At 36.4% G+C, this 15084-nt stretch overlaps 2 protein-coding genes across 6 annotated transcripts; both read right to left on the bottom strand.

Moving 5' to 3' along the window:
* Positions 1–3715: 3715 nt before the first annotated feature.
* On the bottom strand, positions 3716–5642 carry LOC109006329 (transcription repressor MYB6-like). Its single transcript, XM_018985576.2, has 3 exons — positions 5047–5642; positions 4838–4967; positions 3716–4533 (listed from the first exon to the last, which is right to left on the bottom strand). Exons 1-3 carry the CDS (start codon positions 5528–5530, stop codon positions 3888–3890), a joined length of 1260 nt encoding a protein of 419 aa, XP_018841121.2. The 5' UTR covers positions 5531–5642; the 3' UTR covers positions 3716–3887.
* Positions 5643–6022: 380 nt separating this feature from the next.
* Positions 6023–14684, bottom strand: LOC109006328 (O-fucosyltransferase 9). 5 transcript variants are annotated; one of them, XR_004802744.1, is made up of 11 exons: positions 13852–14683; positions 12991–13090; positions 11880–11947; positions 11026–11114; positions 9851–10048; positions 8816–9020; positions 8544–8711; positions 8037–8204; positions 7719–7909; positions 7000–7336; positions 6023–6110 (listed from the first exon to the last, which is right to left on the bottom strand). XR_004802744.1 is itself a non-coding variant. In XM_035695354.1 (10 exons), the coding sequence occupies exons 1-10, from the start codon at positions 14233–14235 to the stop codon at positions 7159–7161; spliced, it is 1749 nt and encodes a 582-aa protein (XP_035551247.1). In that variant the 5' UTR covers positions 14236–14683; the 3' UTR covers positions 6961–7158. The 5 variants fall into 5 exon arrangements, 4 of the variants coding, with proteins under 4 accessions (XP_035551247.1, XP_018841117.2, XP_035551275.1 ...); XM_035695354.1 differs by lacking the exon at positions 6023–6110 and having other exon boundaries at positions 6961–7336; XM_018985572.2 differs by lacking the exon at positions 6023–6110 and having other exon boundaries at positions 6961–7336; positions 12991–13063; positions 13852–14682.
* Between the last annotated feature and the right edge of the window lie 400 nt (positions 14685–15084).

Consider the following 15084-nt stretch of genomic DNA (forward strand, 5'->3'; position numbering starts at 1 on the left):
ACATGCACATGCACATGCACTAGTCTATTCTTATTCTGTACAGCTTGACACGTGTTTCTATTTTAAGAAACGTTGAATTACATGCATCTATATATCTATCTATCTATCTATTTATTTATATATTAATTAAAAGAGATTTTAGATTTATGCAAAAATATTATAAAAGTAAAATTATAAAATGAATAATAATAAAAATATTTTATAATCTAATATACTATATTAAATTATATCAATTTATAAATTTATTTTTTATAAACGGGTAATTTTCTTTGAGGTGGTTAATTAATTAATTAGCTTAGCCAGCAACAAGTAATAGATGTGGGTGATGGTAGTAATTACATAGACAGTTGGAAATTTCTTGATGCGGGCATGGGAGGGCTGGAATTGGTTGGCTTTAAGCTATATAGAATCATAGATAGATAGAGATCCCATTCCCATTAATGATGGAAGCTGCATGGGAATCCCATACTTCACTATATATGCACATGACATGATGATCCGCCTTTTTCCCTTTTGAGTTTTAACGACCCTCCCTCCCTCCCTCCTACGGCCCACCACCTCCGACTCTCTCCCTGCTTGGGCTTGCACCTTTTAACTGACCAAACTGTTTCCAGCTTTTCTATTATTCTAATTGAAGATTCGGTTACCTACCTCCCAAACATGTCACATGCTCGATCTCTCTCATCATCTCTTCCTGTTCACTACTCTTTTCATTTCTCTCTCTCTCTCTCTCTGCTAGCTCCATCTCCATCAATTAGAGATCATCTAGATGCTATATATATATATATATATTCCTTTTCCACTGGTCTCATTAATTAAACTATATATTTTTTTATAAGTAATTAATTAAACTATATATATATACATTAATTAATAGAGCTACGCTAGCTAGCTAGCTGCTACTTTTTAAGGAAAAAAAAACTAACCTATTATAATGCATGGTTTTATAAATATACCCAGTTTTTGGCATGATCTGTTGTGCAGTACCTGATCTCTGCTTACTGCTCAATTTCTAGTTTTTTCCAAGATATAGAGGATTTTTGTTTTGCATGACGTGCATATATATTATATTATTATATACAAGCTATATATATATATAATAATATAATACTGTCACAAAATTATTATTTTTTAGGGTTGAGTGGGAATTCCTCTTCGATAAGATAGCTTATGCCCAAATGATCAGCACGCATGAGTACTTGATAATCATCCCAAGCTAGCTAGCTAGCTAGCTACGTGCGCGCAGCTTCAGTTTCACACAATCGATCGAACCATGTAAAATATTTTAATTTTTAATTATAAGTTGGTATTCTAGGTAGAGCAAGTTTGGCCATTAATTATTAATATTCGTACTATAAGATTCCTGCATATATATATATATATATATATATATATATATATACTGCATGCAAGTACGTGGTTTGTCATATTAGATTACTATATATTAATGATCGCCTGATAATGTTCGGTAGGTGAACCCATTCCCATGAATGAGCTAAAAAAACCTATATAATCTCCTTTGGTTAAGGTTAAGGAAAACAAATATATATATATATATATATATATCTGTGTGTGTGTGTGTACGTTGTTCAAGACGAAGATAATAATGCATGACATGGTATTTTATTAGATTAAATGAACCAAACCATAGTTTTGATCAGGCACCAACACCAAGAATATTCAAATCCTTTCGATCCATTAATCCCAACCATCTAATTTCCTTTTGAAAAGTTTAGGCACAAAAGACTACATGCACTTAAAATTAAGTTCAACCTTATCTGTATGCATGCCTGCCAGCCAGATCATGTAAATATTACTCTTTAATGATCAACAGGCCGAAAAAGGAAATATATATAGCATCAACTACTACTTTAACAATATGCGCATGTGACATGCATGTAACATTCTCGATCGATCCTCGATAATAATCTGATGAAGGGGCCGAATGGAAGTAGGTTCAAATACTACTTCTACAAGTGCTGTCTATATTAATGGCTACATCTTGACCAATTGGCTTGTACTTAATTCAATCAAATCTACAAAGAAATTAAAACTGGCTAATGGGTACGCGCGTACATCTTGAATGGATTTGGTTGAAATCTAAATCTGCAGGGTCGGGGGGATTGAATTGCTTGAATGGCATATATGCCTATCTAGCTAAGCATATATATATATATATATATATATATATATATTAATGCATGCATGCGAGTCCATATCCATTGGAAGACAGGAGAAGTACTTGTTTCGGGCTGGGAATTACCACTACCCCCAATTTGTCTTTCCACGAGTGCATCATGCAAATATTGGTACGTACCTAGCTAGCTGAAGAAAACAGGCACCTAATTTTATGAATTGATGTAAAATTACAGGCCGGCCAGTGCATTATTAGTCACTAAGCACAAGCTGGTAGACTCATGCATGATCGATCTCTGGCCTAACTACTGCATGTGCCAAACCCCATTAATTGCCCTGTACGTTTTACATGCAATCACAGCTCGTTGAAGATAAAAAAAAAACACGTACAGCTGGGAACAGGTTAACCAGTTGGGCAAGTAGTACTTAAGATGCACTATTTTTTTTTCATCACATAAAAATTGATCTATTCATGCAGAGCCCTATATATATAGAGCACCATACACCTGCTTTTATTTTTAAAAAATATTAAATATATTGAAGAATAACTTTAAAAAAATTACTTATCTATATATTAATTATTGATATATTAAAAATTATGATATTAAATTTTAAAATAAAATTAACAGAAATAATATTATAAATAAAATTATAAATATACGTAGTACTACTACTCTTTATTTTTTATTTTTTTCCTTTAATTAATAAGTGTGTAGTTAAGTTGCTGATCAGTAGAATAAATCTCTTATCAAAAGATGCACTATTTCGGTTTTCACGCCAGTCGCCCACGATTAAAATTGATACGCGAATTTAAGTTAGGTATAATATTGGTCTAAGGGTATCATGATTTATCCGACGACCTTTTGTACTGGCCGGCCGGATAGGCTGAAGAATAATATTATGTTAAAGAAAAACTCACATCAATCATCATATATATATATATATATAAATACTTGATCATTATTATTTTCACCAAAATTAGAGGGTTGTCGATATTTTTATATATATATATATATATATATTTTTTATCAGAGAGAGAATTTTAAAGTTTAGAAATTATGCCAATAAGATGCGTTTGGCCTCAATATCATTTAATATTTGATTGTAATATATACAGTATTGATTTTGTAGATAATATTGCCGCATGGTTAAGAAACGAAATTCCTTTATTTTTTTAATTTTAATAATAAAAGAAATGGTCTGTGTCATGTCCCACGGCCACGATCGAGTTTCTTCAATGCATGCACATGGTGCAGTACTTGTCTTGTGCACATGGTATGACAAGAGAATCATTAATCATGGGACCATGTGATAAATAATTAAGCCAAAGCTAGCTAGCTAGCTTTAGAAGTTTTCGAACTTTCGGAATAAAGTAGTTTTCTTTTTTAAATGCATGAAAATTTAATATTGTATAGAATTGAATAATATTAGATATACTCTTAAAAAAAACAAATATAATTTATTTTTTTTTTCTCTTTTTGCAATAAATTATACGCTCCTTCTGAGATAGGAATGAATATTGCAACAAAGATATATATATATGAGAGAGAGAATAAAAAAGTAACCTATGAATTGTAAGTAATTGAAACATATTTTTTCAGCAATGGAAGGACCAATATACAATATGATATGTGTCATGTTCCTCTACATGTCATATGCTGAACATATATCTAAAAAGTGGATATGATTACATTGGCATGTAAAAGCATTCAGCAAGTGAAACCCAAAAATTAAAAAAAACAAAACAAATATTATGAATCAGAAGTAGTGTAATATCTGTAGAACCCGTTAGAGTTCTGGCAATTCCTACACAGCTCTTTCCTCTCATACCCTAAATGGCAACACAGACACACCGCCTGTGCAACCATGGCAGACTGCACCGTCCCAAACAACTCGTAAGGAACTTTCTGTAGCTTCGACTCGGCCGTGTTCGCAGATGAGACCCTAGTCGACTCGGCCTGAAACGGCCCAAGACCTACAGAAAGCTCCAAATTGAGCTCGCTCTCGAACAGCTGATCTTGCTGTTCATGTATTGGTTTTTGTCGTTGTTGTAGCCGTGGTGATCCTTCCTCGGTTGTTGTGCCGCTGCTGGTGCAGTTCACATCTTCAACCGACTCCGTCTTCGGGTTCAACGTGGCGGTGCTGAAATCATTGCAGGTGTAGTTGTTGTTTCTCTGATTTATAAGGCTGATTTCGGCTACCGGTATTGATGGCGGAGAAGATTTCCTGAAATCTAAGTGGGAAGCTGTGGAGGTAGCGGCGGCGATTTCGTTGATGGGGCGGTGAGTTTGAGGGTCGATGCCCCGGCCGATGAGCTTGCGCTTGATGTGAGTGTTCCAGTAGTTCTTGATCTCGTTGTCAGTTCTTCCCGGTAATCTTCCCGCAATCAAAGACCATCTGCAACAATTTCTATGAATCGTTAATACAAACAAAATTGGAATTTGATATACAGCTTGGTTTTCGTGCGTTCTCTTCGTTTACCCATTCAATCAAACAAAAGCCTATTTATAGGCCGGAAACAAAACTACCAAGATTAAACCTTTTTGGGCATTGGAAAACTAAAAGATGAGACAGGAGTCGAAGACAGTAGCTCCTACCACGAACCATGGTCTCTAAACCCAAGAAATTAAAAGGAAAAAAGTTCTAATCATTCATACTACATGTTTTACACTGGATAAGGAAAAAAGAATTGGGGGTTTACTTGTTTCCGAGCAAACTATGAAGCTTGATGATGAGTTCATCTTCTTCTTCAGTGAAATTACCACGCTTGAGGTCCGGGCGGAGATAGTTTATCCACCTCAATCTGCAACTCTTGCCGCACCTAAGCAGCCCTACACATATAGCAAAAATAATTATCAAATCAAGAAACAAAATTTAGGGAATTAGATGAAGGAATTAATTGATAAGTACCGGCGGCTTTGGGGAGGGAGCGCCAGCAGCCTTCGCCGTGAACACGGATGTAGTCGATGAGGCGCTGGTCTTCCTCTTTGGTCCAGGCGCCTTTGTTGGTGTGCGCTTTTTCACAGCAAGGTGACCGCCCCATGTTTGCCCGATGTTTGTGCGAGGAGAGGCGTTGGGTTTGGATAGATATGGAAAGTGGCAAAAACTCAATAATAAATGGATAAGTACTGTATGTTTTATGTGTTTCAAGTTTCTTACCACCTCGTTTGTCTGTACCAGTTGGAAAAAAAAAAAAGGATAAGAATAGAAAACCGAGAGAGAGAGAGAGAGAGAGAGAGATTGGTTTTGAAGGAGTGCGGGAGAGAGTAGAAAGGATATATATGTAGGTAGGGAAGTGGGGAGGGAAAGGAAAAAGAAGGAGGGGAGAGAAATGAGAGTCGGGGGGTTTCTTTAAAGTGGACGTGGGGTTGGGAGGTGGGATGGGGAAGTGCATGTGGGAGAGGTAGGGGATTTGACCAAGTTGGTGAGAGGGACAAGTGGTTAGTGGTTACAGATAGGGCTGGATTTGGTAGGTAGCTCTACTTTTACGTCATTTTGTGGGCTCTCTTTCTCTCTGATGATTATTATGGTTTTTGTTACTTATTTGGGCAAAAAAAAAAAAACTGAAGATGAATTTCTTTTTCTTTCATATAATAGCGTCATAAATTCAAAAACCAGACAATGCAACCAGGGGCGGACCTATGAAGCGGCAGGTTTTAATCTTACAGATTATTTTTATTTTGAAATATAACAAATTTTTAGCATGCAATAGTAACAGATTTTGAAGAACGAAATAATATAGCTAGGAACAGAGACGATATGAACGAGTTGGTTCAACTCTGTGCACAATGCTTCTGTAGAGTTTCTAGTTTCCTTAAATAGGAAGTAAACAGTGTATATATATATATATATATATATATATTTATATATAACAAAGAAAAACAAACCTGGACTCTGGCAAATAGGAGTGAGTGACTCATTTCTTCGTTGTGGGCCTTGGGTTCCCTCGGCTGCCCATTCTTGTTGATTCAACTCTGCAATAAGAGTATTGCATACATTACCTCCCTAGCTTGGTGATTATATATATGTATTATGTATATATATTTCTCATCATCCCTTTCACATTACAATGCATCTCACAGTTTCTTGTACACTCGAGGAACGTAAAATTTGGCATTCATGGTGAACGTATAAAGAACATATATATTTTCTAATCAAATAAGGTAAGCAAAATGCAAATCCCACAAGAGGTACGTAATTAAATACAGCAACAGTGACATGTTTTGTTCAGATAAGGAACATCATCTTACTTTTAACTATGATGTTTCGATCTTCATATTGAACAAGCAATAGTTTAGTTTAATATGAGGGAAAACAACTGGAGCAACTTGAGACAACTTTTGTGCGTCCAAGTAATCAGTGGGAGACTTTTGTTTCCAGCAAACAGAGTGAATCCAAATGCATATACATTTATATATATATATATATATATATGGTTACTTTGAAGTATATTCTTGTTTGTTAAGTTCTCTCTCGTACTCATTTTTCACATTTCAGTTGTCTACAACAAACTGAGATCACTGGATCTGGACCCCTCTGGTTAGACTGTCAAATCGCACTAGCAACAGATTTCGGGGTGGGATCTTCATTATAACCACAAATTCATACCGGGGATTGGGGGAGTGGGCGCCTCCTTTCCTTAGATGCCCATGACTTTGATTAAGAAAGCAAGTCGCAGGAACAAGGAATCCATCCAAAATAGGACGACGAAGTTAATGAAAAACATAAATACAAATGATGTGTGTGAAAATATATGATAAAAACCAAGGAAAAGAACTACAAGTGTATTTCAAATGGAGAGATTAGCTGATCAGTATAAACTATTGCAGTACCATGTACATTTGATTTTGAGAGGCAAATTACCAATTCTGCAGAGGTGATCAAAGAATCAAAACCTCGGAGACTCTCCTGTCAGCTTAAATGAAAGAATAATTGAAGAATTAAATTGAATTATACAAATATAAAATACAGGTATAAAAAAAATTACATTTGTAAAGCCTAGGTATTTGTATAATCAGAGTTTCAAACAAGTCCAGTCGTGTTACTGTTTTCATTTCTTGGTTCTGCTTGTTTACACATGCAATCTGGCATGGGAAAGGTGTAGAGTGACCCGCTGGGCTTCTTCATTTCCACTCCCTTATGATCACTGTGGCGAAGCATGTCTTGCATCTGCATCCTGAAGTCTTCCCATCTAAAAGAACTTACAACAAAGAAAATAATAAGATGATAGGGAAAAAAAATATTCTTTGCTGATGATGGCTATAATCTGTTTTCAAATTGGCTTTTCAGTGCTTTTAGCTTTCGTTTTTTTCGCATGAAGAAGCCCAGAATTGATGAAATAAGCCGGAAAAAAAATGTCTCTAAGGACTGTCAGTAATTGCTGACAAGGAATTCTATTAGCCAAATGGTAAATAAAAAAGTTGCTACATAATTCAGTGAGATGATAATGGGATGCATCAATGTATACAATATTTTTCTTCAGTACCATAAACCTTTGATTGCAGGTTTTGAGAAGTATCACTTATAGAGGAGTAATTATGGAAAACAAATGAAAAGTAAAAGAGAGTTTAACATCATCTTACCTGATGTTGGGACTATCAAATAATAGTGCTAATTTTCTCTTATCGGGTTTGATTGTTTTTGCATGTCCTCCATATAAATATCGCCTGTGACCCATCAAGAAGTGGGGAAAATTTCCACCCTGAGTTGTGACAAATACTTCACTGTGAAGACACACTGTGTAATCCAGAGCAGCCAACCTAGATGAATGGCCCTACATCAGAAACTTCCGTATTACAAAGATTGAATTTTTTTTTTTCTCAGCTTTATCGTATTCTTTTGTGCCAGACGAGTGTCTGGTTCCTTGTTGAAGAGTGCATACACCATAACTTGTACGATACCTTAAATGGAGCAAGTTCTTCAGGCGTAGCTAAAGTGTCTTTCGTTTCTAAACGTGGAAACATCTGCTTAAGCGGAGCCATATATTTTTCTGCTCTATAAATTTTTCCTGCAGCAACAAAGACTGAGGTGGTATTATCAAAACCCATGCCCCTGAGCATCATTCCGACCTGAAGGACCAAAAAGAGTGATTAGATCGGCAGACATGAAGTAGAATCCAAGGATATGAAAGAGTAAAAGTAGAAACAATAACGCTTTTAGGTTTCCACAAGTAATAATTGACAAGAGACTGGCATTAGTTATATTTTTAAGACTTGTTTATTTTCAGGAATTAGAGCCTTTAATAATAGAAATGGGAACTCTGATATACTGTAAAGACTCGAAGGCACCCAGGCAGCTGATATTTTAAAAATATTGCAGTAATATTTATTAAAAATGATAAAAGATTATAGTAGACAATAAAAAAATTGAATTCACCAAAGGGTGAATGAGTAAATGAATTTATATACCTCCAATGGAGTTAAAGGGCATTTTCCATCCACCCGATTTGCACCGGGCCTTATTACTCGACCCCTTCTTCTGAATTTTCCTCTCCAACTTCTTTCTCGTGCAATGTCCATTTCTCGTTTCTCCTCCTCCCCACCATCATATTCACAGCATGAAAATGCAACCATATCCTTTGATAGAGGAACATTTGCACTTAGAAATTATATAAAAAATGGCTACAGAAAGAGGGTTCAGGAATCATACATCCTAAAAGATGCAGAGAGAAGAATAACACCTCTTCAAAACGTAGATGCACTGAAACGTATTTACCCCCACTCTGGGAGCTATTTTTAACCATCCGATCAACCATGTTCTCTGCAAGCATTCTTATAGGTTCGGAAAACCTTAGTGCTTCATAATTAGCTAAGCATCTAAGGCTTTGCACGTTTGCAGGAACTGCCTGAGCCAATCTGTTGGAGAAGGGTGCAATGCGTGCAACCCTGGACCAAGGAATGAAGAAGATCATATATAATTTATCAAATAAGCTCATGACAGATAGACAATAGTTCAAAAGGTAGGATATGTAACTGCAGATAACACAGCTCTACAGAGCAACCAAAAGAAATGGTAATGATTGAGATTGCTTTTCTAGCAATACATGATCCATGCATACATGAATGACAACAACATACAAACCTACAGGCATGCTTCCATACATGTGCGTGGCATGTATGTGCCTACATCATCCAAGTAACACCAAAGTATGCATCATCACTGAATCTAATCAGGCCAAGGTTTCCCATAATTCGCATGAACCAAGTCCTATTAACTACCATGGGCCAAATCTAGTATGATATAAGAACAAAAGCAAAAGAAAAAAAGGTTCACAAGTGGTAAATATCACAAGACAAGAGAATACTGCATAAAACGAGCTTCTACAGACTGGTGTGTCTTAGACAATTATAGCTGAATGATAGTGCCAGACCCCACAATTGTCAATAAACTAAATACATGCATATTGCATTCGTAAATAGAACAAGCAGCAAATTTTTACGAATGCTATGATACATCATCTTTCCGGTTAATACAGAAATCTCTTCCACATACATATTTCAAACACAGTTTGTCATCTCTCCTCCCCATTTCTGTAAAAGAAACCACAAAGCATTGCCCTGTCCCTCACGTGAAAGAAACAAGTAGAATATCATGATAGCATGCAAAAGTCACTAGGGGAAAATACATATTAAGAACAATTTAGAACGAAAACAATTAGAATTTGTCCATGTACTTGAAGAATTGAGAGAATTTAGAAAGGACAAAAAGCACACACCCCATCTGCACCAGCTTAGGAAGGACCTTCTGGAGATAGTGAGTTGGACTTGACCAAGCTTTTACTCTCAAATTGACAATGTTACTTATATTATTGTCAAACCGCTGACGTATTTCTTCTGGGAGCTCTTTCACCACATCAACACGACTTTTGAGTGCGTTTATGAAGAAATCTTCATCAAATATATCACCAAACTTGCTGTGATCTCAGCAAAAAAGATATAAAACATTAGAAAATCATACGATTGTCAATTCGAGAGTGGCTAATTCAAATCTAAAAGAGATTGAGAGAATTTATTAGGCAAACACATATATTAAAAGTATTACTTTGCAACCTTCGTTAATCAGCAAATGCATTTTAATCTGCCAAGTTCCAAAGTTTGGTACCCATTACAGAAGCATGCCAATTGATTTTAATGTTAAAATAGGTAACAGTTTCCATCTCTGATACCAGTCAGATGTTCATAAAGGTTAGATCTTTGATCAAAAAATCATTTTCTACACATAGATAGTCCCTCAACCCGACTTGCCTTAGAATTGAAAACTCAAGGAGGAAGTTTTAATAAGGGAGAGCTACTGTTAAACTCCCAAAAAAGTATGTCCTGCAAATCCTTCCCATCATCCCCATTACACACTAGCACCAACCCAATATGCTCATGTTACTTCACATTCTTAGACAGACATAAAAGCATACAAACACATCCCAAAGAACCTTATAATATAGATATCCACAACTAGATAAAGTTGGTAAAAACCCCAAAAATAGTTTGGACATTAAACTATAGGGATGGTGTTTTGAAAAGTGAGAACTCTACACGAAAATAAAATTTAAAAAAAACCACCGAATTTGTGGGCCTATATAAAGTAGATTGGTGAAATGAACAGCGTATCAAGGTACGCAATTGGCATAAGGGATCATTGGATTGATTTACACCTAATAGTAAAGGTGGCAGGCGAGAGGACTTTTCCACCATAGTTGCAGAAGCTTAGAAGAAGGATGTGGCAGTCAACAATAAGATCATTAAAAATGGATTTGGCAGTAGTCAAAGGATTGCCCATGGTTGGTTGGGAAACCCAGCCACAACAGGATAACAAGCTGGGGGACAATTCTACCCATAAAAGCCACTCCAGCCCACAAAATGTATGATGATAGAAAATACTGACAATAACAAATACCTGGAATCTCTCCAGACACTGTTTAAATGGAAAATTGGAATGAAGAGTGTTGCATTTAGCAATCCAGCAACCGCAACTGCATCACATATCTGCATTGAAAGGATAAAAAAAATTATCAGATCAGTTTTGATATGGAATATAAAGACCTAGTAGACACATCTATTGCATTCATTGAATTCGAATTACATATCTCACTGATCAGAAATACGTCAGCACATTTAACAAAAAAATCAGAAAATCCTTACAATCAATTAAACAACTAAAGACTCCAAAGTTGTCAAATCATCTGGACTAACCCACAAAATTCATTTCCATCTAAAATATTTTATCTGCCAAGAAAAATAATAAAGATGGCATTCCATACAACAATCTAGTGAACAATACAGAAAGTTGAAGCACATGGAAACAGTGGACTTCAGTTTTTTGTTGTCCTGTTCCAGATTACTCAATTCACCAAGCCATAACACCAAACTACTTCACGTTGGCGGCATCAATCCTTCATCATTAAGCAATCTTTATATCTAACTAATGTTCATGGCTGCAATTTTACCAAAGGGAAATTCTCAACAAATATGCAGACATCAGAGACAAATTAGTTGTTTCTTGTCCATTGGGCTGTCAATTTTTTTTATAGATAAAAATAACGTTATCAATGGGAATGAAATAGGCATTGCCCATGTGTATAGGGAGTATACAAAAGAAAACACCTACTACATTCTAGGAACCGGAAATTGGGCTGTCAATTTACACATACCTGGGTAACAAATTATATATCATTATTAATTCATCATAGATTATAAACTTATGGATGCAAATTTATAACAAATGAGAAACCACAACTCAATAAAACATACCGATAAACGTTGTTGATTCAACCCACCATTAGCTTCAATTATTAGAAAACCGCTTGACTTTGGCAATTCTGAGAAAAAAAAAAAAAAAGGTAGTCAGCCATATATGACGCCTTAAAAAGCTAAATGAAAGAGAAATAAAACAAACCATAAATACCTGAATATACAAAGAGAAATACAATTAGGATTAGTTTATTTTCCTTTTTTTATAGGTAGGAATAGTAGAAATTTTTATCAACGTTTTACTCATAAGTTAAGCTAGAGCCAAATAACCACATATAGCATTCCTAATCTCAAAAAAAAAAAAAACATTATGGTTATAACATGTCTCTGGGACGTATAAGCTTGTGGTCATACAAATTATTGCAACATATGCATGACATTGGATTGGAAATTTTGCATAAACAATTCTGTCGAGGATCAATTAAATGAGGGAAGTCGCTTGAGATGATTTGTTCATGTACAAGAAAAAACTATGTATGCATCAATTTCTGAAAATGGTGTGGATAGTAGTAAGAAAGGATTTTATCATTAGAGATGCACCAAAATATTGCTAAGATTGAACTCTGAGGAGGAAAGAACAATCAATCTTTCCAACCACCAATAGTTTTCTTTTTCCTAAACCAACCCAAAATAGTTTTGGAAAAAAGATTTACTTAACAAACCAAAGTCAATAGGAATCATGGCTTACATGAATTGAACAGACAATCAGCCAATGAGCTCCAACTCAAGTAGCACTTCCTCCACCCAAAAAACCAAGATGTTGGGTGAGGTTGTTGCTTACAACATAGTATAAGTGATTGAAAAGGGAAGAATAAACCTCCCTCTAGAATCCATGAACATGACAAGGGAAAGAATAGGGATAAAAATTCTATAGTAGAATACTTCAAGAAACAAATAAATTAAAGTTACCAGAAGACCAAGAAAAGGAAATACAACCAACATAAGAAACATAAAAGGAAAATCCTAGTCATCACGTAAATTTAGGGTCTAACTTGTCCAGAATCAGTTCAAGACAAACCAGGTGCAAGTGTAACCTCCCAATCAAAAAATGAAAAGAGAAACGATTGTAGAATATAGCTGCCAACCAAACCTCTTCTATAGAAACCCAAACCTGTTTTTGAAATAATCTTGTCAACACAAGGCTTCCAACCTTGATGCACACTTGAATTCCATGCCATCATCAACTGCATGATTCCAAAGTACAGTATTTTCTGTCATGTTAGAACGCCTTGGATGTAAACATATGAAGAAACGAGAAAATAACGTGATAATTGAGGACTAATTCCTGAAGAGTAGCACAATATTTTTAAAATACTTTATATCAAGTACTCAACTAATTTAATTGCATCGAATAACTATAGTTCCAAATTCGATATGAGCTGCATCGAAGGAACTGTCTACTGTGACATATCATTAAAAAAAAACTAAGGGCGTGACCTTTGGAACTAACAATCAGAAAATGGAACCAAAGAAGAAAGAGAGAAAAAAGGAAAACATCCGAAAACATCCGACAGATGGTACTAAAAATCAGAAAATGGAACCAAAGCATGCTAAATACGTTGCTAGATACCCAATAAAATCAGTGCAACTATATGTGTTAGTAAAGACTCAATGTCATTAATAAGTGGGCAAACTACATTGCTGGTAAGGTCCACCAAGGATTGGGTTCAACAGAGAGATACCGGATGTGAATTTCACCGTGTATTGTCTAAAAAGTGCAAAATCTGGGACAGAACTTAAAACAGTTGTATGAAGAGAGCATTTCTTCCAGAAGACACGAATGTAAAACAAACTCAACTAGACATGAAACAAGCTAATTCTTATAGAAATGTACAATAGTAGATATTCACTTTGTACTTTTTAAATACTCAGACCTTTAAAAGAAGCATATAGTAAACAAAACGAGTAATTTCATACACTTGGCAGCAATTCTTGAATAAGTAGAACAAAACAATGGGGTTAGAAACATTACCGCGTTTGCTCTTCCATTGTTCTCGGCCTCCATGAAAGGCCAGAGCTTCTCAAAAACCTGAGGACTCCTATAAACCGAGCCCGGCGGCGTGCGCTTATGCACGACGACGCCAACAGTATTCTTCAAACTAACCACGTCGAAGCCCAACGAGCCCATGTACAAGAGCATTCCAGAAATGTACAGGAGTGGAGCAAACAAAAGCACGCCTTTCCGTCGAAACACCGCTGACACAAGCATGAAAACCAGTCTCTCCACCATTCTCTGCTTCGTGGCCCGGCCACCGCTGTTCTTGCCCCGGCCGTGGCGGAACCGCGGCGAGGACGGCGGCGAAGACGGCGGCGTCGCATTGGACCGCCCGGTTCCGAGGCGGCTGTAGCCGTGCATTGCTGCGGAGCGACCCTAGGGTTCAGAGAACGGAAAAATCCTTCGAGAGAGCCAAGATCGGAGGTTTACCAGCTCATAAGGAAAAAAATATAAGCTTTTACTTCTCTCTATCGTTGCGTATCTACGGCTCCATTTGTACACCGAGAGTAGCGGCAAAACTACAATTGTTTTCTCTGAGCAGATTCAGTGGCGAAGAATTGAAAAAATAAAAAAACGAATAAAATAATCGACAGCTATACAGTTGAAAAGAATAAATTAGCTTTCTTTTTTCACTCGAGAATTAAAAAAAAGTTTCTCGAGAAACAAACAAGGAGGTAATGCAGTGTTAATAGAGAACCTGACAGGAAGAATTTGTGGGGGTAAGAGAAGCACGTAGAGAGAGAGAGAGAGGAATGAGAAAACGAGATCGTAAAGAGAGAATCGAGAGAGAGAGAGAGATCAGGAGTGCCTAACTGCTTATCTCTCTGAGTGGAGTGTAGGTGAGGAGGAAAGAGCAACAAAGAAGATGACGTGGCAGTGCTTTGTCGTTTATTTAAGGTTTGGGTATAGTATTTACGCCGTGTCGGCTCCTTTGAGTCACGGACCACAGGCCAGGCCATCGCGGAGCGTTGGGCAGCTGTGTGCTCGGGCTCTGCATGCGTGGGGCTGTGAAGATTCAAGAAATCGTAGTCACGAGTCACATTCAGAATCGTACATTTGGGAGCTTTGAGTTTTCCCTTTCTGTTTAATTGGTGCCTTTTTATAAAGTGGACTTCTCTTTTCCGAAAAATAAATGCAAGGGCATGTGATGCTTTCTCTCGTCTTGACATCCTAATTGGAGGAGGTTGCTGTAAGAATAAAAGTGACATC

Source organism: Juglans regia, chromosome 1 (assembly GCF_001411555.2).
Source record: "Juglans regia cultivar Chandler chromosome 1, Walnut 2.0, whole genome shotgun sequence".
Classification (NCBI taxonomy): Eukaryota; Viridiplantae; Streptophyta; class Magnoliopsida; order Fagales; family Juglandaceae; genus Juglans; species Juglans regia.

Coding starts and splice junctions, on each gene's coding strand:
- LOC109006328 (XM_035695354.1), bottom strand. CDS start 14,235: ATGCACGGCTACAGCCGCCTCGGAACCGGGCGGTCCAATGCGACGCCG. Junction 9,021..9,850: donor CCTAAGCTGGTGCAGATGGG/GTGTGTGCTTTT, acceptor TCCTTGGTCCAG/GGTTGCACGCATTGCACCCT. Junction 7,910..8,036: donor AAGAACTTGCTCCATTTAAG/GTATCGTACAAG, acceptor TTTCTGATGTAG/GGCCATTCATCTAGGTTGGC.
- LOC109006329 (XM_018985576.2), bottom strand. CDS start 5,530: ATGCACTTCCCCATCCCACCTCCCAACCCCACGTCCACTTTAAAGAAA. Junction 4,968..5,046: donor CTCCCTCCCCAAAGCCGCCG/GTACTTATCAAT, acceptor CTATATGTGTAG/GGCTGCTTAGGTGCGGCAAG. Junction 4,534..4,837: donor CATAGTTTGCTCGGAAACAA/GTAAACCCCCAA, acceptor AAATTGTTGCAG/ATGGTCTTTGATTGCGGGAA.